A 27,602-nucleotide genomic window follows, 5' to 3' on the forward strand; every position below is an offset into this window, starting at 1 on the left:
TCCATCTGTGTCTAGTTACTATTTCTGATGATACAATTATGAACAAAATAGCCCAGCTGCCGAGCCAATTACGAGTACACAACATATATAATTAACCGAACTCTTTGGTCTTGTAATCTGTGCTCCATCAACTGTGAAGTGGTCAAACGGTTAAGTTGCACGTGCGCAGCCACAGTGAAGCGGTCAGACGGCGTGTTTGCTTTTCCCTTCATGTCAAAGCCGTTTGCTGACCATCTAATTTTAACCTCAATCATACACGTGTCCCTTTTTCCCCGCGCCATTCTTTCAAAGAGCTACTCCGAACAACTAGGCCATTGAGGATCTAAGTTTTTAATATCTGTTTCTTTTTGGTCCGTTTCAAAATTCGAAGACAGTTTAGCTTAAACTTACAATTTTATCTTAATGAGAAAGATTTTACAATCACACAAATACTCTAAGCTCCTTTTTAATTTGTTTAGGACCATAAATTCCAAAAATCTTCATTTTTTTTTAACTCCATACCTAGTTAAACAGGTTCACTTAAATTGGAACACAGGGAGTAACAACTTTTAGTGATAACAAGATCCATCATTTCCATAAGGGCAAAGAAGAACTGAATAGAAATGTATAAATATCCTTCTAGTAGAGGCACAATATATACCAAACAGTAATATATACATCATTTTCTACGTATATCATCTTTTTACAAGTGTTTTTCTTCTTTGCTCCTGTTTCCTTCACCGCTGCTAGTAAATTAACATAAAAGGATCCATTAAAACATGCATAACAAATAGCGGGGCATCATACACTCCTATACAAATTTCTCCTAGCTACCTAACGCACATGCTTGTATGTATAGTTAAGGTGTATATATGTGTGACAGGGGCTTATTGTTTTGCTGTGTATTAAAAAGGGGCACGATGGGGGATGCCTTTCCTCCTGCTTGAATTCCTGTGGTTGTAGATAGGAGGCGTATCAGGAGACATATTGTAGATGCGGAATGCTTCTTCATCTCCAGAATTAGAGCCAAATGATTTGTCCGTCTCAAGAGGATCGGAATATGCATTATGTCCCTCAATATTCAGATGACGAAACCCAAATACTCTGCGTTGCCTCTTCTTAGGGGTCGATGATTCATCTGATTCAAAGCCTTGATTAGGCTTCACCTTCGCTGTAAATGTCAACTCTTCATCACCTCGCTTTATACCATTCAGCTGCTCCAACCCAAAATCGCATTAAAATTACTTATTGTTAGTAGGAGTAAAGTTCGTAGGAATAGTCAAACACTACTCTAGCCCAGCAAAGTAATACATACTCACTCTCATATAGGTGAAGCTACCAGAGAAGATAAATACATCCTGCCACAGGCGAAGCCAGGATTTCAAGCTTATGTGTCTAAGTTACTGGATTCTAAATAAATAATAGATTTTTAAGACAAATATAGAGTTTGAACCAAAGTTATTGGGTTCGGCCAAACCCGCTCCCCGCACTCTAGCTCCGCCCTGCATCCCTCCATACTAATTGCTCCACTAGTAAAATATATAACAGGAAGAGAGTAAAATAACGTTCTTAATTAACCAAAATGTTCCATATATAACCAATTTAGAACAAAATTGAATTGAATATTGAAATCTTGGCCAAGAGTCATCTTGGATGAGCTAGGGAGCATGCTGTAACATTTACACTAAGTTTGGGGTCATATGAAACAGGGAAAACAGAAACGATAACTGCTTCCAACTTTCCAGATTAATAGTATCAGATTGAATCAGCTATAACCAGAAAAACTGTCCATATATAAACATGTAGGAAATGCACAAAAAATGCAGCAAGTGTAGAACATGTACGAGACAAAAGAATTTACCTTGCAGCCTAGGGAGCAGAATCTGAATGAGTCAAGTAGGCTTCGGCCACAGATTTCACAAGTATTGGTTACACCTTTTCCAGGTCTGGGCTGCGGCCGCTCATTGAGAAACACAATCTTGGCGCTATTGATAATGTATGTCTGAATGCATGAAATGTCGATGTATCTCTGAATTTCATTCACCCTCACCACATTATGGTACGATGATCTCCTTATTTGAACAAGGCGATGGTCTTTGTGATTGCTCAAACAGTAAGAGCAGAGAGCAGTTCCCATGCAGTCCAAGCAATACATATTGCATTCACTCTTACTTGAATCCTCATGAACTGGACAAGTATGGAAGTAGTTAGACTTGAGCAGTGGCTTCAACCATGGCGGTCCAAAATCATCGTTCCTCATTCCAATCACTTCACTCACCTATTGGGCACCAACACAGAACAAATAACAGATAAGTAATTAAGTCTTCATAACTAGTGATGCTTGAAAAATAATTTGAGAAAGGAAACCCAAATGCACCAAAACAAGCTAAGCCTATTCCGTATTGGTTGTAGCAAAAACCAAAAAACAAATTAAAGAAATACACAGGATTAAAGATAATAGTCACACATAAATTACCATGATAATTTGATACTCAATAAACAATTAGTCAAAGGAAAATTGGTTTGGGGGATGAGGAGCAAAGCTAGATTAATACTTAACTAGTTTCAAGAAGAAGTAAAAAAAGAAAGAGAGGAGAGGAACCTTGAGCAAGCAAGAGATGGATAATTGAGCTAAAGGAAGAACAATAACGTCTCAGGGGTTAATTAAGAGGTAAAGGAAGAGGTGAGCAATGATGTGACTGTCTGTGTTAGGGAAATGAAAGGCAGAGACGGTGGTGAGGGAAGAGGGAAAGACTAGAAGGAAAGCGACTCAAAAAAGACATTTGTAAGGCGGTCTGTCACTAATTTGATACAAATATGCTTTTATTAACCACCATGTAATAATTCACTATTCGTACTAAAATTCAAAAATAGAAAGGATAATGATCGTCTCATAAAATATTTATTTATATCATTGCATCATCTATTGCTTCCCATATTAAATGAACAAACAAATACTAGTATGTATATGTTTTGTTGACAAAAAGAGGAGCAGAAATATACCAACGTGAGTAAGAGTTTAAAGTTACACTTGCAATCCAATATAAATAAATGTATTTTCTTAAGAATAAAATTGATGCAGTATATATCAACAAAGGTTAAAAAATGGAGGGAAGGTCAGAAAATCTTTTTATACTAAAAGGGAGGTCTCTTAACATGTAGTTCAGTGTAGTTAGTCATTTTGTTCAAAGTGAATAATTTAGCATTTGTTTCCCCTTCCAACCATATATAAAAATAGTTTTTAAGGATAAGCCATTTGATTCTCTACCCCTACGAACCAGACGATCATTGACAGTAATAGTCATTACATTTTTGTTTTCAATAGTTGGGCAGAAGCGATGTCCAACTAGGTATTTGGGTGGATCACAACCCGATATTTTTTGGACTTGCTAATAAGAGGCATCCATGTCGGAATGGGCTTGCTCTCTTTCCATAAACGACGAGCCTACCCAAAGAAAACCATAATCTTAAATTATCAATTTCGATTTCGAGCCCTGCATGTTTTTTCTTTTTCGTTTGTTTTGTTTATCAGTCATGCAAATAACTTGTAAGGTTAAAGTTTGTCATGAATGTTCAACATTAATGGATTTTATTTTTTCACCATTTGTTTAGATGAAGTCTAAGATATTTGTTATCCCATGAACAACATGTAACACGATGGACTTTATCATGTTGATGCTTGTAATAGGAAACACCATAATGAACAATTTGATGAATACGTCAATAAATTTTGTCATCCCTAATTACTGTTAGTTAAAATAATATAAAATCGTGATCGCCCGTGGGTTTCAATAAGTAATTATAGTTTGATTATCTTTACCACATCATAGATTGCCAAAAATTTGTGTGTTTAATTTGTTTCTTTCACTTACATTGTGACAAATTGATATTAATAGAGTGATGGTGGAGGATAACATTCGTTCCAGAGAAATATAGAGGGGAAACAGAACATGACTTTGCCATATCATCATCCAGGTCTTCCATGGAAAATAATTATTTGCACCAAATCAAATTAATTAATCAAAACAATTACAAATTATAATTGGAATGCATGGCACTTAACCATAGTGACACGACAAAATTATTTGTTTCTCATTAAATTCGTGCAAGTTTTTTCCTTTTCACGTGGACGATTTGCTAATAAAAAATGTCACGGTTAAGTTCTTTTTAACCGTTGACAAATAAAAGAAAAGCTTTTTTTTAAACCCTTATCGGGTTACATCCTGTTGACCTAACCCAGCCAACTCATCTCACAGGTCACTGAAAGCTCATTTTAATAGTTTATCTCTCAATAATTCACCAAATTGCTAAATTTGGGTGGTTATATACTCGAATTAATATATTGGGAGAGATATAATTATAATATGATATCTAAACTCCAAAGCATGAGAGCATAGTCTTGTCTTAACCAACAGGCTAAAGCTTTATAGGCTACACTTATTAACCACAAAAAGTTGGTTGCATCATTTTAATTGGAAAGATTAGAGAAATAATTATGCAAAAGGACATGTGCGCCTTCATCATTTGTTGGACCTATATAATTATTTTACTTTATATTTTAAGAAAGAGCAAATCGCCTACCCATTTTCAATCATTAAAATCCATTAGTTGTACATACAAATGGAGCAACTTTTTCTTCAATTAAACAAATAATAATCTTTACAGTGGTTCCTTAAAAATGAAGACATAAGAATGATGCATAATGAATGCTACGAACTTTACATAGTCACGTTAAAATTTATATTTTCAGTACTGTACTACACAGACAAAAGGCCAACGAGTTTCCTATAGCAGTGGCATTTATTCTTAAAGTAACTTGTTTAAATCCACAAACTGCAACTTACATGAGTGAAAATAGTCACTACAATAACAACTTAAGTGGCTATATGAGATATCTGGACAAGTTTAACAAGGAAAAGTTCAATACATCATAGTCATATATAAGAAACAAGAACGCTTACCATTTACAGACAAATCCTGGTGGGGACTTGGAGGCCCCTGATCTCCCTCTTTTCCCCAAATCAACCAATAGACCTAACTCTTTCCCTTTTGGCAATTTGTGCATACAAATGATTTCATATTCTAAACCAATCGAGCCACAGAGGAAGCAGAACTGTGGTGAGCCTCATGTCCCAACCCCACAGGAGGAGGGGAGTGTTGCTTTGCTGGCAAGAACCAACTACCCACAACATTGAAGAGTAGGGCACGCTTCAACAGCACTCCAGATGAGACAGACACACTCAAGCCACAAAGAGGAAAAGAAGAGCTCTGCCAATATCTGTTACTCTACTACGTAATACTTTTCACCAATCGGGATTTGTAATTCAAGGTTGTTCCTTCTCTTCATTGTGGTAAATGTGGTAAAAACCTATAATCAGACTAAAGTATTTAATATTGTATGTGATGTTGAAAGGAAGAACTAATGTACTCCTATGAGTTGGTGGTATGGTCGGGAGCTACATTGATGGTATGGCGCTCAAAATCCTTGATGGTTTGGGCGAGCTTCTTCATGTTGTCATCGTATACATATGGTCGCTTATCGAACCAGGTAATGTTATGCTTAGAAGACAAGGGTACAAGCTCACGACAGAGCTCCTCGTGTACAGTGATGGAGTTGTGATAATGATAGTAGCGAATCTTGGTTTCTGTCTGGTGCAACGTCCCCCCTATTACATTTTCGGACATGTGTACACCTGTTGCATATGCATTCTTTGCCTGAATAGCATACTTCCGATCTCTCCTAATGTTAGTTCTTGAGTCCCTGAACAGTAACTTCTCGAAGCCCCATTGCCTGTATCAACCACCATACATGAGCAAAGGAAAGAAAAACCAACCCAAGGTTATCAAATGGAGGGTATGTAGGAGCACAGAACTGTCTATGGTTTTTAGTTTCATTGCTTATTTGATGGTCAGTCCTAGAAAGAAGTGTGACTACTTGAACAATGCTATTGACTGCATCCTATATTTTCTAAATGCAAACACCAAATGCACTGAAAATTAAGTAAGAAAAGCTTGAGATTCTTGTACATTCGTTCATAATGTCAAATGGTTGACTAACAATCAAAGTCAAACAGCACAGGCATTTATTGGTACGAAACTAGAGCAGCAACCCCTAATTCTGATGACGCCAATGAAGCACAAAAATGCCTCTCAGCTAATAAGCAAATAGGAATTAAAAGATCAATTAAGTTGTAGTTCCTGATTAGCTCAACTAGATGGAGGCTCTAACAGAATGCCTTTTAGTTGCCCAATAAAGAAAATTGGAAGCAATTAATGAAGCGACATAGTAATAGGAAAACAAGAACGACAATGGCTAAAGGCATATAAATGGAAAAGAAGCAAAATATTAATCAGCTCAGTGATGAAGTCTACGGAGTAGTACAAGTAGAGAAAGGAGAAGTTGGAACTTGTAGAATATATACCTGGAATAGTCCTGAGAGGAATCGTTGAAGCAGAGCATGCTGGACATGGCATTTTGCTCAATCGTGAACTGTGTATTGTTGGAGAACTGTCTTAGCACAGATTCGAGAGTGTTGCGGTCGGGAAGATAAATGTACTCGTCCACATCAAAGTAGAAGGTCCAATTGGCAGCGTGTCGGTAGCGATGGAGGCAATCATTCACCACCAAAAACTGATTGTAGTAGTACCCATCGAATTCGGACTGGTCCCTTATGTCCTGAAGCGTGACCCGGCCAGTATGTATCCACGGTTCTAGCACCGCTCTTACCTCCGGTGACACCCCACCGGCATCGTGAAACACGAAATGGGAGCTGGGCCCGAAAAACCAGGCGTGATAGGCCATCCACTCCCTCATCCTGGACGCACTCACATTGCCATACAAGGACGAACCACAATACAAGTACTCGTAGGGATATGGCGGGCTGAACTTGGACTCATCGTAAGACCCCGGCGCTTCCTCCAATGCTGTGATTTTCTCATATCTTTTAGGTGACTCCCTGTAGTAAGCGTAGAGAATGAGCTTCCCTCCCTTATTATCGATGTTAGGATTCACGGCAAATGTGCAGTTTACGACGACTACAGTGTAGACACGGCCGTAGCCCCAGTCGGGGAGGATCTTAATGGCTTTGGCCTTGAGGTTCTTAGAAGCAGAGGAGGAGGCATTGGCATTGGTATTGCCATTGCTGTTGGGGATCCACTCGCACTTATACCAAGGGCGGCCAAAGACGTGAAGGGGTTTGGAAGCGAGACCAACGACGGCGAAAGTGGTAGGACCGCCGCGATAGGCGCCCATCTGGACGAAGAGAGAGGCGGCATTGCCGTAGGCACGGAAGGTTCTCTTGTTAGGATCGGAAATGGAGAGTTTAGAAGAAGAGGGAGTGGGAGTGGGAGAGGCAGGGGAATTAATGATGGTATCGTAGTAAGGCTGAAGATTCCAAATGAGCATAACAAGGGTGAAGGCAAGCAATGTGGCCATTAAAGGCTTAGTGTCGAAGCAGGAGGACATTTTCCCTGCGGAGAGAGTTGGGTCTTTAGCCATTGAAGCTGAAAACAGAGGAAAGTGAAGTGGAAGAGACAGAAAGACAAGGGTCTAATGGGGATGGTGGACCGGCACTTAATTGAGTGAGTGTGAGACTGTATTGAGTTGTCGTCTATGCAATCAACATTTCTGTCCACGCTTTCCTCCTCTTACCACTAGGCACTTGGATCTTTACTTTATTACCGCTTTTGCCATTTCTCTTTCTTGATCTGGAAATATTATAGTACTACCACATAAACGCAGGGCCGGAGAGCAGGGTCGCCATAGTTTGGGCAACCCAAAATTCAAATTTTTTTAATGAATTTTTACATTTCTATACCACATAGGAAACCTTTTTACCCTACATGTTTAAGGTTTGAGTAAATTACACTTAGTATACCAAATTACCAATCCTATACCATACTTAATTAAGGGTCTAATTAATGGGCTGTTTTTACTCCTTAATTAAAGGTATCCATATCTAATTAATGGGCAGTTTTTACTCATTAATTAAAGGTATCCATATATCTCACGTTTCTCTCTCCTTACCCCTCACCCCCTCACTCACGTTTTTACCCATACCCCACATTCTTTCTTGTTCTTCATCCACGATTGCAAGATCAATCAACGAAAGATGTCCTTGAGATGCATTAGCCAGCGAAATCTCATTATATTTGAATGTCGTGCCAATTTCATCTGCAACAATTGTGGCATGTGATCTGATTTTCTGAAAGTCTACATGAAATCAAAAGTTGCAACAAACATTTTAATACGCCACGAACTAGCAAAACAATGAAAACAGATACACTTTAGTAGTTTTTTTTTTAGGGTACCAAACAAAATTCCCTCTTCTGGAAAAGTCAAAAATGAGAAATTTATTGGTAAAGAGACTAATATGAAAAGCTGCCGACAACTTCTCCAAACGACTTAGAAATACTGACTGTTGAAGCCCTCACCTGGATTTACTGTTTGTCGTATATTTGTAGTGTAATTGCAGTGTAATTGTAGTGTAATTGTAGTGTAATTGTAGATTTAGTGTAATGGATATGATCTGTTGAAGCCCTCACCTAGATTTACTGTTTGTAGTGTAATTGTAGTTAGTTTGTAATTTATGTAGAACATTCCAAGATTAATTGTAGTCTAAAATGCAGATATAGTGTAGACATGATTGTGGATGATGTGTTTCCTGTTTGCCCTGTAACTGTAGGTAAATTGTAGTTATTCTTATATTAGGTACTTAAACTGTAGGTAATTTGTACATTCACTGTAGGTAAACTGTAGGTAAATTTGTTTGAATTGTAGAACTGGTTTTATACATAATTGTAGAGTTGTTGTAGTTAATAGTAGTTATAATGTAGGATTCATGTACCGCTTCACACCATCTATCACAGTATGGATATGATCTGTTGAAGCCCTCACCTAGAATTACATAACAAACAGCAATAAAAATATTTACAATCATAAAATAGTTTATCTACAATTTATCTACAACGTATCTACAATTATATCTACAAATTATCTACAATCTACAAATTAACTACAATTTGTCTACAAATTATATACAATCTACTATTTGATTTCACGATGTATTTGATTTCTACAATTTTTTCTGTAGTATCAATTGATACTTGTTCTGCAATTGTAGAAATCAGGATACTGTAGCTGCATTCTCATCTACCACAATGGCATCAACTTCAAAATCTCTAAATCTGTCATAATTATCCCAATCCCCATTAAATTGTAGCATGATTGCGATTTTGGACATGATTTGTTGTTGATGTTGATGTTTTTTTTGGATTTCTAGATTGAAAGAAGAAAAGATGAAGAATAGATATATCTGATCGATATTTTGATAGAAGCAACGACTAAGAATAGATTTTTTCAACTTTGAGTTGTTGAAACTCGAAAATTTTGAATTCTACAATTTGAATTCAGCTCGTCGAAACTCTTAGTAGTTGAATCTGTTCTTATTTTTAGGAGCTGTTCGTTCTTTTTTTTTTTTTTTCAGAATTTGAATTGTAGTTCTGGAGAAAAAAACGCAGATGAGAAATCTCCTTTCCCTTTTTAAAAATTGAATTTAATGTAGAATCAATTATCATCAAGATTCTCTCCTTAATTTTAGCGCGTTTTCTAGGGAATATTCTGCTCCTTTAATGCCTAATAGTCGAATGGTACAAATTTTGTAGGTAAAATGTGGACTGGGCGGGTAATATACAAAATATGCACATTTTTGGTAATAAACTTTCATATATGGTATAGGAAGGAAAAAATCCCTTTTTTTAAATTTTTCGTTTGGATCTTCGGATTGCGGATTAATTTTTAAAATTTTGAATTTTGGATTGAATATTAAATTTGGTACTTCGAATTTTAGAATATCTGAAAATCCGATATTTTTATACTTTTTATTTAGTCCATTATCCATATGTCAATAGTAATAAGTTCAATACCCTACCTATTAAATATTATCTCATATATTCAATATTAACTACTAAGTTACTGTGAAATACACTTTCTATTTGGACATGATTTTACTATTTCTACTCCTTATCGGCCGTAATAGTGTCTCTATTGTATTTTTTTTATAGTAATTTCATTACTTAAATACTTTATTTGGATGATTATGGTGAAAATGGAGAGCCTTTCAGGCAATTTAACACGAGTACTTCATTTGGATATTTATTTTTTTGAAAATAAGAAACATCTCAACTTATAAGCTCAAAACTGAAAATCCAAAATATCCAAACCGATTAATCCGAAACCGAACTCTACAAGTCCGATCCAATCTGACCCGGTCCCTCGATGATTGACTATGAAAGAAATGTACAGGTAAAATAGCTAAAAAGTGTTTTCTAGCAAAGTCTAACTCATCTCTATACCGTTATAGGTAGACACGCATGACTATTATAGAGCAAACAAGTAGCTAATGCATTGCACATTGGTCAAAGGATGAGGCTTACATTTACAAAATCTGTCAGGGAACCTGGCTCCCTTGACATAGGTTAGTAGTTCCTCTGTATTCTCATGCATAATTTTTAAATGGCTGAAACGGTGCCACGTCATTAAATTGTCAGTTTCTCTTTTTCCCGCTTTTTGAACCCGCCTGAAGCGACCCGACTACCCAAAATTGATACCCATTCCTAATCGGCTCCTCACCCTTATTAAATAGCTCCTCTCACGATTACTCTCATAATTGTTCACATAAAAAAATCCAAAATTCCACTTTTCATTATTCTAACCAAACACTCTCCTCTTCCAACACGTATGACAATCAAGAAACCCAGAATACTCAAAGAGCGTCCCCACTGTGTCTTCATCTATTGAAGCACCAATGATAGAGCCCACACTTCCCACTCCGACTAGTCCAAACCCTAACCCAGAGTCACAACCACCCTCTGCTTCCTCTCCAACCCAGTCGAGTACAGGTTCTCATCGGAGTCGCAAAACTTCGACTCCCAAGAAATTTGTGGTTGCGACCTCTCCTTCTGCCTCGCCGAAAAAAAAAGGTCGAAGAAGTTACAATGGAGGAAGTAGACAATCAAGAAGTTTCTAGCCAACCAGTAGAGGAACGATTTGAGAAAGGACAGGATGTGGTTCATACCAGTGATAAAGCAACAATGACAACCCCAGGCCTTGTTTTTACAGATAATGCTCCTCTTATGCCTTCTGAAGTTAGTTTGGAGTTACAAGAACAACAGCTAAAGAAAATATGATGTCAATAGCTGCTAAGGGAACTCTGGTTAGAGGTTATGAGGTTGTGTCTGAGTCTCAGGGGAAGAAAATGGTGCAGAGGTCGAGGGTAGGGAACTGGTGCCTGTCGAAACTTTAGCACCTGATAGTATTGCTGGGGAACCAATCGAGGGACCTGATCCCTCCGCCCAAGAGGAGCCCTCTGCTTCCACTTGGGATAAAACCCCTGGTTCTCCACAAGAACCTAGGTCAGTACTGATCCTGCTCCCTCTCCTCATTTCTATACTGAGCCATTAACAATTATGGTTCATGAGATGCGATCTTTGTCTGAGGAGGAGAAGGAGGATAGTGAAGAAGATTATGATAATGTGGCTCTGGCAAGCTTTATTAGTGCTAGGAGTAGAAAGGCACCTCCCCATGGGTCAATGTCTCAGAGACCCATCACGAGGTTGCAAAAGAAGGAAGAACTTGAGTCCGTCTTAAGGAAAAGTAAAAAGGAAAAGAAGAAGAGGAGATAGGTGAAAGATGAAAAGGTTGTCAATGAGAATGTAGTGGCTTCTACACTAGTCGTCAATGTGGATGATGAGGTAGAAGAGGAACCTGGTCCCTTGGTTCGTAAGTCCTCAAAGAAACTTATTGTTCCAAAGTCCAAGAGGGAGTCATCTGTGAGTGAAAAGGAGTTGAGGAAGGTTGAGGGTGAAAAATCTGGTGAGAAAGAGGATGAGAAAATGGTTGAGGAGTCATGTGGAAAAGTGGCTGAGGAGTCTGCTGAGAAGATCTCCAGGAAATCTGCAGAGAAAGGCAAGAGTGTTAGAAAATCAGTGAAAAGGAAGGTTGATGCCAGTGAGGAGCCTGGTTCTTCCAAGAAAACCAAGGTTGGTGATACCCAAGACGCTGGAAAGGAAAAACTGAAAAACCAAAAGGTATTGTGGGGCCGTACATAAGGAAGCTGAAGGCAAGGAATGCCATTTAGGAGGAACCTGGTTCCAGCAGCTCTCAAAGCACGGAGGTTGCCTATCTGACAAGAGAAAATGCCGACCTCAGGAAATAGGTTGAGGACTCAAAGTAGAGACTGCTCAACGAGCAGGTGTCAGCTAATTCTAAAATTGACGTATTTCTTAGAACCCTTGCCTCTTCATCTGGGCCTTCTCCTTCTAGTGTTCCCTAAATAGTGTCCCTTTCCCAAGTGTCAAGTTCTGATGATGTTTATGACTGGTACTCTTGTTTTTGTTGTTTATTTTGTAAATGTGTTGGCAACAATGGAACTACTCCCTGCTTAAATATCCAAATATTAATGAAAGCTTTCTCCTTTTGGTGCGTATACATTGCTCTTATGCTTTGTTTTTAGTCATGTTTGTGTGCACATATGTGGCAGGAGTTAACTAAGCTGGACTTCTTTTTTGCTTAATGCTTGCTACTAATCTTTTTATGATGCCAAGGGGGGGGGGGGGGGAGGAATAATTGAGGGGGAACAAGTTGGGGAACAGATTCAGGGGGGAATACAGGAAATGCGAATGTCATTCTGGTTCTTAGGGGGAACTTGAATTATAAGTTTGTCATCATCAAAAAGGGGTAAATTGATTGGTTATATGTGTATCCTTGTTATGTTTTGATGATCTAACAAACTTACTGTTAAAGAATCAGATACGGAACCTGTTACATATCCTCAAGAACTCAAGATCACCAAGTCTCCAGTTGGGAACACTATTCAACTCTTCAGAGTCAAAGGAACAGTAGAGGGAACAGATAGCTACCAGTTCTCGTGGTGACTATACAAGTCAAATCTTTACAGCTGTAAAGTTGCTACCTGCACACGCTACAGTGCATCAGTCAACTTTATGGGGAATGCCCTTTACTTAACTTGCTTACATCATTCAAGTGATGTCACAAATGAATTATTAACATCAATCAAGGCAAAAACAAATCACTTGCACATTCAAGAACTCATCAAGCATTTTCTCAAGTCTGTGTCAATCCAACAAGTGATTCTCAAGGGCATCAAGAACGAAGAACAACATAACCAAGGACCAGTTTCATGTATTGAAGTTATTACATGTCCTTAGTTGTGTTATACCTTTGTTAAAGCACTTCAATAGTGATTGATCATCAAGAGAACAATTCTCAAGTGCATCAAGAACAAAGAACAACACTACTACGGACCAGTTCCCCATATCAAGTTATTGTATGTCTTTAGTTGAGTTGTATCTTTGTAAAAGCTCTTACTTGTAATTCCTACTTAGCTTACTTAGAAGCATTGTGTAGGAAACTCTTTGTAAATCATAAACCCATGTGTTTGTGTCTTGGCTAGAGTTAGTCGAGTTGTAAAGTCATTGTAATAGAGTTATTACAAAGTGGCTTGTGCACTTATATTTTGACGGACAAAGTTGATCCCAAAACACAATTGCTGCTAGAAATGGAGGACAGAATCAGGAAAAAAAAACCTATATTGTGACCATTGCAATATGAAAGGTCACACAAGAACAAGCTGCTTTAAGTTGATGTTTTGGGAGCACTGTCGCATGAAAGGGCACTTGAAAGAAAACTGTTACAAAATTATAGGGTATCCAGCTGATTTCAAAGGGAAGAAGAAGGCGAATTTAGTGACTACATGTCTCACTCCATTAGAAGGAGGTGACAATGTGCTGAGAGGTCTTAATGTGCAACAAGAACTTAACCTGACTACAGCTCCAGTCATCACACAAGATCAATACAATCAAATTTTGAGCATGTTGGGTAAATCTTCCATTAGTGAGGCTACTGCTAACATGGCAGGTAAACCACTGTCTTCCTCTGTAGATGTTTCTAAATAGATAGTTGATTCCGGAGCGACAAATCACATGATACATGATGCATCTTTATTGAATAATGATGGATTAGTAGGAAATTCAGGAAAGGTACAACTTCCAAATGGAGATTCAACTGAGATAACACAAGTTGGTAATTGTGAGTTGCCTGGAGGTGATGTGATAAGTCATGTGTTATATGTACCGGACTTTAGATTTAATCTTTTGTCAGTATCAAAGCTGACTAAGGAACTGAGTTGCTATGCCACATTTTCCCCTCATTTCTTTCTCTTTCAGGATCTCTTCACTGGGAAGGTGAAGGGGATTGGTAGAGAGGAGGATGGCTTGTACGCGCTGAAGTCACAAAGGAAACGACAAGATGCCAGGAGTCTTATCAAGTCTTTGGCTGCAACAACTGAAGTATCATAAGAGATTGGGTCATGTACCTATGCCAGTTCTTAGGAAGATTTCCATGCTTGGGAATAAGTCTAGCTTTATATCACACCATTGTGCTATTTGCCCACTAGCTAGACAAACTAGAGCACCATTTCTTGTTAGTCGTAGTTGAACAGCTAACTCTTTTCAATTGTTGCACATGGATGTTTGGGGTCCTTACAAGCTCCCCACTTATAATGGAATGGGATATTTTCTTACGGTTGTAGATGATTTTTCCAAATATACTTGGGTTTTCTTGTTGAATCTAAAATCTGATGTTGTTACTGTGCTTAAGGATTTTATCGTCATGGTTTCCACTCAATTTGGCAAAGCTGTTAAGTCATTTAGACCGGACAGTGGGACAGAGTTTTCTAATAGCCATTGCACTGAGTTATTCAACAGGTTTGGTATCGTACATCAGAGTTCTTGTCCATATACTCCACAACAAAATGGAGTAGTGGAGAGGAGGCATAGACATATTTTAGAAACTGCCAGGGCTATCAAGTTTCAGAGTCATTTACCTATCAGGTTTTGGGGTATTTGTATCGAAGATGCCGTTTATGTGATTAACAGGATACCTTCCACAGTTTTGGAAATTTTCACCATATGAGGCCTTATTCAGGAAGCCACCTAATCTTTCGCATATGAGGGTTATTGGATGTCTATGTTATGCTACTAGCTTGACTAGAAGAGACAAATTTGCTCCAAGGGCCATTAAGGTTGTTGTGCTGGGTTATGTGGCTGCTCAAAAGGGATACAAGTTGTTAGATTTGGTGAACAAAACTATATTTTTAAGTAGGGATGTTGTGTTTTAGGAAGATATGTATCCTTTTCAAATGATGTCGGGTATTCAACAGATGCAATGTCCTGTTCAGAAGCATTTATCTGATGGCCAACCTCTTAATTTATTTCCAGTTCAGAACACCCAGGATGTTCCAGAAGTGCTGCCGGCTATAGTTACAACAGCAGAAGAACCTCCACAGTCTCGAGAGGCGATGTCAGATGCAATCTCAACTGCAGGTGAACCACCACCATCTTCTAATGCCGACCAGGGAGCTATTGCACCAGCTTACGAAGACATACCATTTCCTAGTTTGAGAAGATCGGACAGAACTAGTAGACCCCCTATTTGGCTCAAGGATTTCGTCCGACCAGATAATGGTCGCCCTACTACTAATACTTGTCTCTACCCTATTTCCTTTGTGCTATACTACACTGGTCTGTCTACCTCTTATCAAAGCTATATTGCCAAATCTTCCATTGAGGTGGAACCCAAAAATTATCATGAAGCTACTAAAGATAGTAGATGGAGAGATGCCATGAAAGCTGAAATACAGGCATTGGAGGCCAATAAAACTTGGGAAATGGTGCCTCTTCCCAAAGGTAAGAAGGCCATAGGGTGTAAATAGGTGTATAAAATCAAGTTTCAAGCCTCTGGTAAAATTGAGAGGTTCAAGGCACGATTAGTGGCAAAGGGATACAACTAAAAAGAGGGTATCGATTATCAAGAGACATTCTCACCCGTGGTGAAGATGGTTACTGTAAGATCTGTGATTTCCTTGGTTGCCTCTAAGGGATGGATCATACATCAGATGGATGTTTTTAATGCTTTCTTACATGGCGACCTACATGAAGAAGTTTATATGGAGCTCCCTCAAGGTTTTGCTCCCTTAGGGAAACATTCTGTTTGTAGGCTGCATAAGTCTCTCTATGGACTTAAGCAAGACTCTAGACAATGGAACATTAAGTTGACTACTGCATTGATTTCTTCAGGGTTTTCTCAAAGTCATTTCGATTATTCCTTGCTCACTAAGAAGGTTGCTGGCAAGATGGTGGTTGTTCTGATCTATGTCGATGATCTCCTTATAACTGGAGATGATGCTCAGCTAATTCAAGAGACCAAGGATGCTTTGCAGCAACATTTCAAGATTAAAGATCTGGGGGAACTCAGATACTTCTTAGGTATTGAGTTCGCTAGAAACAAGACTGGTATTGTGATGCATCAGAGGAAATATGCTTTAGAGCTTATTTCAGACATGGGGCTGACTGGTTCTAAGCCTCTTGGTGCACCCATAGATATAAATGTCAAGCTTATTTCTGCTGAATACGATCAACACTACGGTCAATCAGCTGATTGTCTTCTGCTCGATCCTTCCAGTTATTACAGATTAATTGGCAGGCTTCTCCACTTGACCATTACTCGACCAAACATTGCTTTTGCTGCGCAATGTCTGAGTCAATTCATACAGGTTCCTAAGGTGTCTCACATGGAGGCAGCTCACAGAATCGTGAGATATGTCAAACGAGAGCCTGGTCTTGGTATTTTCTTGTCTGCGACTGGTTCTAATAAGTTGGTTGCATATTGCGATGCTGATTGGGCCTCTTGTCCCAACACAAGGAGGTCTATCACTGGTTACATTTGAAGTTTGGTGACTCCCTGATTTCTTGAAATTCCAAGAAACAGACAACTATTTCTCGAAGCTCTGCTGAAGCAAAGTATAGGAGTCTCGCTTCTACGGTGGCTGAGATTGTTTGGATCATTGGCTTTCAAGGAATAGTCTGTTGATTTTCAACTCCCTGTGTCTCTATTTTGTGACAACAAGTCTGCCATTCAAATAGCTGCTAATCTTGTTTTCCATGAGCGCACTAAGCATATCGACATTGACTGTCACTTTATTCGGGAGAAAGTGCAGCAAGGTTTGGTGGCTACTCTTTACCTTTCCTCTGCTGAGCAACAAGCCGATGTGCTTACTAAAGGTCTTACAAAGGCGCAACATTCTTACTTGGTGTCCAAGCTAGGAATGAAGAACATCTTCATTTCACCTAGCTTGAGGGAGGGTGTAGAGGAGTTAGTAACATGCATTACTGTGCCTTAGTGCCTTAGTTGACAGCTGGTATTAGTTAGTTGACAACTGTCCATTAACTTAAATATAGCAGCTAGAGTTAGTATATAATATACTTGTATAGCTTACTGATTAGGCATTCTATTCATTTGATAATGAGAGAAAACTGTTCGGCACTCTCTCCTTCTTCCTTATTTGCTTATTCTCTTATCAATTTCAACTGATTGGGATGAATTTGAACAGTGCTGTTTCCTTCTCAAGCTAGTTTGTATGAACAATTTTATAGTTTCGTCTACTACTACTACTAATACAACAAAAAGTTAATTACAATATTTTAGACTTCGTACTAAATTAATGTAGGGACTAGAAAAACAGCTGGATAAGAAAAAAGATAAATTACACATACAATAGTCTTTTTTTGTGTGTGATGAGGGGTGGGGGTGGGGGGGGGGGGTAGCTGGTACGACATTAAAGGGAGATAATGATCGACAGTTTTGGCCCTTGGGCATTTACATATTTGAGAACCAAATGACACAATTACGTAACCAAAGTGGGAATGAGAGATGACAATCAACAATGGAAGAAAGAGGGATAAATTGCGAATAATACAACTTTGAAAAGACTAATATTGAAATTCCTGATCGTTACAGTTACATTATGCAGATATATTGGAAGTACATACGACATAATTAAATGTCATATATTACCTTCAAATCAAGTAACTAAAAAGGAAAATAAAGAAAAACGATATATGTTGTTAGTTTGTGATTGGAATCTACGTATGAGAAAATAGCAGTATTATGAAGCATCCGGAATGGAATTAGCAATAATTGGGTGTCATAGGGAACACAAAGTCCAACCAACTACAATAAATTATTGATCATATAGAATTATAGATTCGACAACAGAGGAAAAGACCGCTAAAATCTACCATCTACAATAATAGTTTTTAGCTTTTATGCAAATTAGAATAAGATAGAAATCTTGATCTCTAATCTACAATATAAATGAAATCCCCTTGTTGAACGTGGCCACCTCTTTTAAGCAATTCCCCGAAAGAAAATTCAGAAGGCAGCTTTATTTACATTTTCAACACCTCTACTTTATACCAGAATAAGTATCTTCCCAGAAAGGATTTTGATTCGTGCCATGGCTCTTGTTGTCTACTGGTGTAGTAAGAAAGACAGAAAAAGGAAGAAAAAAAAAGACAGGCTTGATTGGAAAATATTGCTCCTGTTGTTGCAGAGAATAAAAGGGACTAGGTAGAGGGGCCTCATTTTCCCTCAAAATTCAAACTTGTCCACTACCAAAGAAATCCTTAAAAGCTAATCTTTGACTTTATCGACCAAATGTAATTGCTTCATTTTGGTTTCACCTCATAAATCAATCCTTATGCCTCAATTCCAATTAGTTGTATCAACTTTATGATTCATCTATATCTATTCATTCAAAAATGATTCGTCGTAATTAGATTATTTTTACGTTGTCAATCAACCTACTGTATCCACGACTAATTTAACTTGATAAGCCAAGAGAAATTCTCTGTAGCCAGGCATCCGACCAAGCATAAATATATGAGCTAGCTCACACTCAACTCTTAAGGTTCTTCAGAATTTCACTTTTGGAACCAAACAAAAACATGATGAAGAACAACAACATAAAGCCCCTGAGGGGATCAGGGACATCTCTAGTAGCAATGAAAAGATTCAATAATACCTCTTCGTTCTCGTTGACACAAGCTCCACTCTCAGCTGCCTCTGCTCATTCCTCGGCTGCAAAGACCAAGGGTGGTAACCAGCCATCTCCCACTCCAACCTACATAGAGTTCCCAACATCGCCCCAGCCACCTGATGATCACGACGGGATTCATGCTAATCACAATGGAACCATTGTTCATCATACTCACTCAAAGCACCCACTTGCTGAGATTACTCTCTCGGAACTATTTACTTGCTCCGGTTGCAGGGAGTTTGGCGCTGGCCGTAGGTATGCATGCCAAGATTGTGATTTTCAGCTTCATCACTTTTGTGCCTTATCTCCACCCTCTCTTAAGGCTCATCCTTTCCATGGCCAACACCAACTCGTCTTCCATGCTAAACCTAAACAAGGTACACATGTTTCCTGAACAAAATGGTACATTTTTTGTTAAGATATATGCTTCTACAAGCTTAAATGCGTTATATATATTCTTTGGTATACTTTTCTCATCCCCAGAATTCCATATCTTCTTTTCCTAAACAAATCAGTTAAAGCTGGAATAACGTGGCCAAGGTGTGATGTCTGCGGCAAATCCACCAAAGGGTTCACATTTAGATGCAGAGTCAACTCCTGCAATTTCCAAATGCATCCCTGTTGTGCCATGCTTTCCACCGAGGTTAAACTTCCCATTCACCCACACCCACTTAAAGTCTTACCACCAGGAAATGCTTTATCAGGTGGTAATGATCAATCAGGAATGGTCTGCAGTGCATGCAAGAAGAAAAGATCATCAGGTCGAGTGTACAGCTGCACAGTCTGTGACTACCATCTTCATGCAATGTGTGCTAAATCCATGATCAACGGCCTCCAAGAATATGGAATCAAGCCTCCTGAAAAGCCCAATGTGCTTGGGACTGCTGCTCGTCTTGCTTCTCAAGTTTTTATTGAATTTATTGGAGGTCTTATTGAAGGATTAGGAGAAGGCGTCGGAGAAGCTCTGGTTCAGAACATCGGGAGAGGAAGGAGAAGCACTAGCAGAAGAAGGATTGCATGAAGGATGCATAGGGAGCCCCCTTATCTCCCAACTAATATTTCCAAACCCCTTCCCCCTTTCCCATTTTCTTTCACTCTCAAGAAAGTGGGAAAAATGCTAATTAAAAATTCCTTAATATTCTTCTTAAAGGACTTGAAAACAATAATTCATTAAATTGTTTAGTAAGTTAACTTATTGAAACTTTCAAGTGATACAGAATGAGCAAATTTCTACATATTACAAAAAAGGATGCGTGCCACACATGTAAAAGAAGTATATTTTCTTCCCTATCATTTACATCACATCATAAACAGAAGCTATATGGTTAATTCCAGAACTTGAGTCTTTTCTACACCCCATTACAAACAAGATCATATAAGGTTAATTGTGCTGGATACAGACAACCTCGAATACTCTTCTGGTGCAAAATGTTTTTACCTTTTCAATGTACGATGTTATTTTTAGAAGATAGTTTAGATAAACTAGGGAGCTCATGTATTACAGTGTTACAATACAAATAAGACAAAACAAATATAGCTGGCAGTCAACTTGGGTAAGTGAACTCTAAAATATCTACAGAGACTTTAGAAGAGAGAGCAAGTTATTGTGAAATGGATCTGAAATATGCTCCAGAAGGTTTTGCACGGGGCCTTTACCTGTAAGAGCCGCTTGGACATAAAAGCCTAACCAGGCAACCATAGCAAGGCGACCATTTTTTATTTCTTTCACCTTTAGCTCTTCAAAAGCCATTGGATCTTCAGAGAGATTCAGTGGATCAAAAAGAACACCTCCAGGATAATTGATATCACCAGGCAGGTAAATCCCTAGGGGTTCCAAAGCCTCAATCCCACAATATCTTGCATATTCTGGTCCAACCTATGCACCCAAAAAGTATGAAAAGAACAGGCAATTACAAGGCAAGAAGAAAGTCAAGTCACATTCCCCATTAGTAATGTGAAAAAAGCCACACTTCTCAAGTCCACTTCCTACAGATAGTGGTTTCTTCTTATATAGGAAATTTTTTGTCCTTTAAATTCTTCCCTAGGCGTGGGATTATCTCCATGAAAATTGTTTCAACATGTTCACCAGCTATGGCAAACATGTAAGTATCCAATATGTCATCAGGCACTAGGAGTCTAGGATTTTAAGGGAAATAAGTAGCAAATTGTTCCTTGATTGCAAAAACAGAGACATATTCAATTGGAACTTAAGATCAACATTTCTCCTTTATGTCAACGCAGCATTAAAAGTTTGCAACAGAATCTTCACTCTCTCAACCAGCTGCATTGGTTGAGACTGGCACAATTAAATTATCATGACAAATATGGCAGATGAAAGCAGCAATTCATCAATCATTTTAACCAATCAAGTATCAGCTGTATGAATGAAATTTGAACATAAAGCTATATTGTACTTCCCTTTCTAGAAAGAGCTTGATCTATAGGGTTGATATCTTAATCTTGGAGAATAGTAACATGAGCCAAAAGCTCAGATTACCTTCGGCTCATAGATTCACTGTACTCTCAATCATCTCCTTGACAGCAAAATGCCTACCTTTTAACACATTGAGTGCATTGCAAAACAGACTGCACCTTTGACATGAAGAATTAAGATAACCAGAAAACCTTTTTTTCCACTAAAACTTTCATCACAAAGCTGGGTCTAGCAATGTGAAGCAGGATCTTCGAGGTAATCTGAAACACTATAGTTCAAAACAAATATTGACCAATGGCCTAAAGAAGGATAAAAGGAGCCAAGAGATTACATCAAAGTTTAAAAAATGAACCTAGGCAACCAGCAAATAGATATTGAAAAGAAAATAAGACTCCACCGATACCCCTTGCCAGATAAGAGTCTATAAACTTCAACTATCAGAGATATAGAAAGGTTCAACCACCAGAAACCGCTAATTATTGCATTGAGGCCGATCTCTATCATTCTTCCTCACTTAGGGTTTGATAAAATCTTGTGTGGCATATGCCTTGGTAGATAAAATTGGGCAAAGTTTCACGTGGATAAAGACTTCCGATGGAGTTGTGCACACAATTAACTACTCTTTGTGTCCCATATCCAACAAAAACACAACAACAAAAAAAACCAGCGAAATCCCACAAGGAGGGTCTGGGATGTGTCCCATTTCCAAGTATCCTGCTTTTACTAGACGGAGCACTTGAGGTCAGAAGTAATTACTGTATATAACTTGAAGTAGACCTTTAAAAAGTTGATTTCGAACTAACCCTTAGAGGAGTTTAACTGATTTAGTTTAAAAGCAAATCCCATATTACTTTTTAAATAAATAAGTTGTAGCAAAAGCATTGTAGGGAGTCCACCTCAAGAAGAGGAAACGATTTTGGAACAATCGAAACAGAAATTAGGAAAATTACCTTAGACTGGAGTATCATGCGTATTAAAAGGTTTTCATGAATCAACAGAATTATCTAAACCGAACTTCTATTCCTGGCAGCCAGTTGCGGACTTGCAGTGCAGTAAATTGAGAACGCCACTGATAAGCATTAGGCATCAAAATTGTTACTAGAAAGATACACACAGAGCAAGTATTTATACTCACCATCAAAAGGGCTTGGCAAATGGCTATGACAATGACTCCTTGACTTCCAGCTAAATGGAGTCCAGGGATCCCTAGGTAGTCAAGTGTATCTCCCTGGAAAAAGATGGGGAGCAGTAAATAAGAGAAAAGGCACACGCCATAAGTTCTGGATACTGAATTCATCAGGTCATTAGGGGTTCAATAATCCAACGGATATTTGATAAAATAGCGAGCAATCACCAGAATCAGGTCCCAGTCCCACGGATATATCTCAGTACAAAACAATGATATGCACAAATTAGATTAACAAAAGTTTGTCCATGCTTAAGGCACAAAACAGACACCTCAAAGTTTGCCAAATGCCAACTTATATGAAGGTGGATGATACATATCAATGAGTACTTGCATGTTAACCACTAAATTCCTAGAACTTGAACAGAATTATAAAGTGAAATTTTCTATACTTGCTAGAACAAAACTCCTGTGAGATCTCTTTAAATTATGTTACTCATAACCCAGAACAAGGAAGCGTTGAATAATAATTTTGCCAAGAATAGCAATCTCCAGTGGACCTTTGGCTCATCATAAAACAAAACCATTCCATACAAATAGTTGGGAAGACATTAAGATGCTTTTGGAATATGTTACTCTAGTTGTTATCTTACTTGTTGCATGATTATATCATTGTCTGGTCATCTGATTCTCACCTACTTGCACATTAGACATGAGTTGTTTGGGACGATATACAAAGGTCCTTTAACTGGGGAGGGAGTTTGGTCCTAGTATGTCACACCTAATACAAGTCTAGACACAACCACAATCTAATTCTTTGTTATAGTATTTTTACAATGGAAAATCCCAGTATAGTTTTGCTACTTCTGTGATATATATAAACTGTAGATTCAATAGGTTAACTTTTAAGGAACTTAGTGCCTTCAGTTATCACTTTCCTTTTTTCTGGTACTCCTCATCTCCTTCCTTCAGACTCTTCTCCTCACCTATTCTCCTGTTTTCCCATTTCCCTAGCTGCTAATGAAATTCTTCATCCTCTCCTCCTCTTCTCTACTTCACGCACCCTTCCCATTATTCTTTCAACTACCGCTTCTTCTTTTTTATTCCTCCTTGTAATTCACTAGCTCAAATCTTTCTAAATTCCCCTTCTTTCTCTGACTTGGCGAACATTCTCTTCCTTGAATTCCTTTTGCTATTTCTACACTTAGAGACACCACCAGATACCTGCCATTGCTTTCCACTCCCATATTTCACTATTATGTCCATCTCTCTCCTTTCTCTGCTCTGCTCCTTTCCCCTTTTAGTTCCGTACTGCTGCTTCCAGCCACTTATACTTTTATATGACAAACCTTATTCTTTTCTCCTCCTCCACCTCTTTCAGTTCCTTGCTTTGCTATCCTTCTCTAATATCATCTCCGCTCTCTTATCTTCTTCCTTCTCCTCCATATTATTCTCGCGACTGCTGCAGCTACTTCCTCTTTTAACCTACCGTCTTCTTTTCCATCTTACTTACACACTAAGCAAGTTTTTAACCTTCATCCCTTCTCTATTTTTTACCAATACATATATTGTCCCCCCCCCCTACAAACACACACACCAAGGGGTCGACTGTATGAATCCTCTATATTAGTGCCGCTCTATTTGAACATTTCCATTAAAAGGCTATCTGTATTTATAGATCTGAGCCTCAGGAAAACTGCTTATATACGCTTCCTATGAAGAAGTCAGCAGTGGCTGCTAATTGAGCTAAAAACTTTAAGCTACCAACTAAATCATTGCGTTAAATGAAAGATACCACCATAAGCCCCCAGCAGAAGAAAGATGGTTTATCCTTTCAGCAGTCAAAATAAAAAGTGCATGATAAGTAGCAAGAAGTGTACCCAAACTTGTAAAGAGAAATTTGGTTTGGACCATTTGAGTACATCAAAACTAAAGGAAACTTTAGACTATTTGGAGAAAAAGACAAGTAAAGAGTCTAACAACTGTTTCATCTCTAAACATTGTGTAAAATATGTTACAACTACCAGAATTATACTTTGCATCACACTTTAGCAAATTGTTTGTAGGAGAAAGGGTGATCATTTGGTCCTTAATTTAGCAGGCCAAAGCTTAATCATGGGGGTATCGGGACTCTTAATAATAGCTAATGATAGCATCACCTGTTAACCTAGGGAAGTCTAGCAACAGCAGATACATACAAGATACCAACCTTAAGCTTTGAATATCCCACACGCCACCAAACAGGTTCCACAAACTGAAAGAGTCCTGTCAGGTTTAACAGTTCAGGAATCAAAGCACCAAGAGCAGCCAGCATAGCCCACCGGGCGTGTAATAATTCGTAACTGTGAAGCAACCATGACAACTGAAATAAGTTCCAAGAGCAATTTAACTGAGCTTCTCCATGGTTACTGAACAAGAATAGTTTGTGTGAGTGTGTGTTATTGATATTTCGAGAATGCCAAAAGGTTATAAATCGAGAACTCTGCTAAACATCCACGCTGGAAAATATTCAATCTCTCATCTCAAACATGTATGGAAGTAGACAACTTTCATGTCTATGCATGGCCCTAAATCCTTATCACGTACAAATTTTGCAACTCTTTTGCCCCTTCCCCACAAATAACAATCTCTAACATGTTTTGGCTACAACTTTTTCTCAAGAAACATGTCTACTTTATTTCCACTAAAAGAGGGTAGGAAATTTTACCAATCACCTAATCGCTAACTATCATGGATATTTCTTAATAGCTTATCGAAAGCACTGACAATGTTCATTTCTTTAATGGGAAGCTAAGAGTAAAAAGTCAAAATTCAACTTATGAAATATGCTGCTGCTCTTGTTGATAAAAACACTGTATCATCGGTATCTACTCGAAACAAAAGCAATTCCGAACCAACTAATAGAAGCAAAAGGCTAATTCCATACTTAAAGTACTTCTGGAGGGCCATGGGATCCTTGCTCAACCCCCAGATGTCAAATGCATAGTCCCCCGGTAGCTCCCCGGTAAGATAAGCAGGGTAGTCATAAGAAATTGGACCAAGCCAGCGGGGGCGATCTTCTCCATACCAGATACTGCAAAGTAGAGATAATAGATTTACAGGTTAGTGAATTCCTTGCAGTTGTAAAAACAAAGTGGATATGTATCTAATGTAGGCAGACAAAAAATTCTAAGCATGGGCAGAGAGATTTATACAGTATAATCTAACAAAAGACTGGTTATCATAGTCTTGAAAAGTACACGGCTGAACGCAGTAAATGTACTACTGTCACATTTAAGAAAGTCTGCATCTTCCTTTTCATGGTTTTCTCCACCATATTGTACTATGCTTTTAATACAGTTGATAATTCACTTCCAGCAGGAAATAACTCTTGGCAAAATAAGTACATACAGTAAAATGTAAGAGGGTAGAAAAAAAAGGGGCATGGCTTACCACGACATAGGGATAGGATGATTACCTATCGTTTCTCGCCATTTGTGCAAGTGCCCTGAACTTTGCGGAATTCTCTACTGCTGCCTTCTTTTTCTCTTCCAAGCGTTTACGGAGTGTTTCGCCGAAGGTACTGTTGGCGATAGCTTTGACGGCGGTGAATGGAATCGCTGAGAATACCAAAACGCCGGCGAGCTTCAATTCAATAAAACGGGTTAGCTATTTACAACCAGAAGAAGCAAAAAACAACAAAAAACACAGACCTCCTGCCATGAAGCTTTGTGGCGCGCAAAGGGATTGAGTATACTTCGACTGGGAGAAAACTTTGGGAGGGTTATGAAAGTGGAGGATGAAGGATGGGGAAGCTGGAGCAGAGTCATGGCTTCTACCCTTTGCTCTTCATCCCTTCAGATTCATTACGTTTACTTTTGTGTGCGATTCTGACGTGGTTCCTTCCGTACCTCAAAACGCAAAAGAAGACCGGTCGCAATAAGAGAATGTGATATATAAGTCCTAATATAATACAATGCCATTTATAATAGCCTGTTTAGCCAAGCTAGAGAAATGAGCTTATTTTGATAAGTGTTTTTTTTCAAAAGTTGTTTATCCTAAAATCCTGATAACAATTAAACTTATAATGTGGTTTTAAGATACGAGATTTCACCTAGTACTAATTAACAAATGCAAAAGTAATAATAGAAATTAATAATAATATGAGGCGAACCAGTGTTTGAACAGAGCTTAGCCCCCGAGCTCGAATACCCTCGAGCTAGTTATGCAAGTACAGTTAAAATGCAACAAACTGATAAACAAGGGAATATAAATTAAAGAGAGAATATTGTATTGCTTTGATCTGCGCGAATGTAAGGTGTTTACAAGATGATTAGGATCCCCTTTATATAGTAGAGGAATCCTATTTATGGTACAATTCTAATTCCGGAAGTAAATCCCATGATTACCAAGATAATCGCCCCTGATTTGATCTGTTCCGAGATTTACGCCATGATCTCCGGCTGGTAACGGATATCTCGCTTTTCCGTTATCGCGCTTTGCTTGAAGTCTGTCATATTTGGCCTCGATCGCTGTTGGTCTCGATCTCGACAAGCACCTCGATCATTGGACTTGATACCTCGTCTTCATGTTCTGGTCTGATCTATTACGAGGCTAACACTCGATACAGTCCCCTGTTCTCGATCAAATAGCACAATCGGGTAGGCCCGATTTTAATCGTATACAGATAGTCCCCTCGTTTCTTGGAATGTAATGAGAAGAAACGAATTAAGCCTTCGATTTTGTACCTCGATCTATCATGACATCATTCTCGTGACGTAAGCGACGAAAGACCGAAACGTCCCGTTGGTACAGTTCCCAAAATCATTAATGAGTGTCAGTTGGCGGTCGACTACCAGTGCCTTTGAACCGTCGCCATGAATCCTTAAATAGGTCTTCTTCTCACTTCCTCAAACTTTACTTTGAATTTTTCTTGTACTAATCTTCCAAAATCCCTTTGAGTTCTTCAAGTCTATTTGCAAATCTTCAAAGCTTTTCACATCTTTCAAGTCTTCCCGTTCTGCATAGTCTCCTAGGCTCCGTTACCAACCCTTCCTCAAAACACCAAACCTTATCCTCTTCTTCTTTCTTTACACTAAAATGGCGAAGACATTAAAAACTGTTCCTC

The 27,602-nt window shown here is 38.5% G+C and overlaps 4 protein-coding genes across 8 annotated transcripts; 1 reads left to right on the forward strand and 3 right to left on the reverse strand.

The window, feature by feature from the left end:
* Positions 1-588: 588 nt before the first annotated feature.
* Positions 589-2,770, reverse strand: LOC109219242. Of its 4 annotated transcripts, none has more exons than XM_019383687.1 (4): positions 2,582-2,770; positions 1,841-2,257; positions 1,299-1,337; positions 589-1,193 (listed from the first exon to the last, which is right to left on the reverse strand). In XM_019383687.1, exons 2-4 carry the CDS (start codon positions 2,237-2,239, stop codon positions 885-887), a joined length of 747 nt encoding a protein of 248 aa, XP_019239232.1. In that variant the 5' UTR covers positions 2,240-2,257; positions 2,582-2,770; the 3' UTR covers positions 589-884. The 4 variants fall into 4 exon arrangements, with proteins under 4 accessions (XP_019239232.1, XP_019239231.1, XP_019239234.1 ...); XM_019383686.1 differs by lacking the exon at positions 2,582-2,770 and adding an exon at positions 2,456-2,559; XM_019383689.1 differs by lacking the exon at positions 1,299-1,337.
* A 1,912-nt stretch (positions 2,771-4,682) lies between these two features.
* Positions 4,683-7,662, reverse strand: LOC109219241 (galactan beta-1,4-galactosyltransferase GALS1). The gene is made up of 2 exons (XM_019383685.1): positions 6,402-7,662; positions 4,683-5,770 (listed from the first exon to the last, which is right to left on the reverse strand). Exons 1-2 carry the CDS (start codon positions 7,475-7,477, stop codon positions 5,410-5,412), a joined length of 1,437 nt encoding a protein of 478 aa, XP_019239230.1. The 5' UTR covers positions 7,478-7,662; the 3' UTR covers positions 4,683-5,409.
* A 10,007-nt stretch (positions 7,663-17,669) lies between these two features.
* LOC109219240 lies at positions 17,670-20,463 on the forward strand. Its single transcript, XM_019383683.1, has 2 exons — positions 17,670-19,312; positions 19,451-20,463. The coding sequence occupies exons 1-2, from the start codon at positions 18,844-18,846 to the stop codon at positions 19,954-19,956; spliced, it is 975 nt and encodes a 324-aa protein (XP_019239228.1). The 5' UTR covers positions 17,670-18,843; the 3' UTR covers positions 19,957-20,463.
* On the reverse strand, positions 20,199-26,409 carry LOC109219239 (chlorophyll a-b binding protein of LHCII type 1). 2 transcript variants are annotated; one of them, XM_019383681.1, is made up of 6 exons: positions 26,188-26,409; positions 25,953-26,119; positions 25,422-25,568; positions 24,705-24,903; positions 22,505-22,597; positions 20,199-20,811 (listed from the first exon to the last, which is right to left on the reverse strand). In XM_019383681.1, the coding sequence occupies exons 1-6, from the start codon at positions 26,302-26,304 to the stop codon at positions 20,509-20,511; spliced, it is 1,026 nt and encodes a 341-aa protein (XP_019239226.1). In that variant the 5' UTR covers positions 26,305-26,409; the 3' UTR covers positions 20,199-20,508. The 2 variants fall into 2 exon arrangements, with proteins under 2 accessions (XP_019239226.1, XP_019239227.1); XM_019383682.1 differs by having other exon boundaries at positions 24,705-24,837; positions 26,188-26,406.
* Positions 26,410-27,602: the final 1,193 nt, after the last annotated feature.

The sequence above is a fragment of the Nicotiana attenuata genome, unplaced genomic scaffold (assembly GCF_001879085.1).
Source record: "Nicotiana attenuata strain UT unplaced genomic scaffold, NIATTr2, whole genome shotgun sequence".
Taxonomy (NCBI): Eukaryota; Viridiplantae; Streptophyta; class Magnoliopsida; order Solanales; family Solanaceae; genus Nicotiana; species Nicotiana attenuata.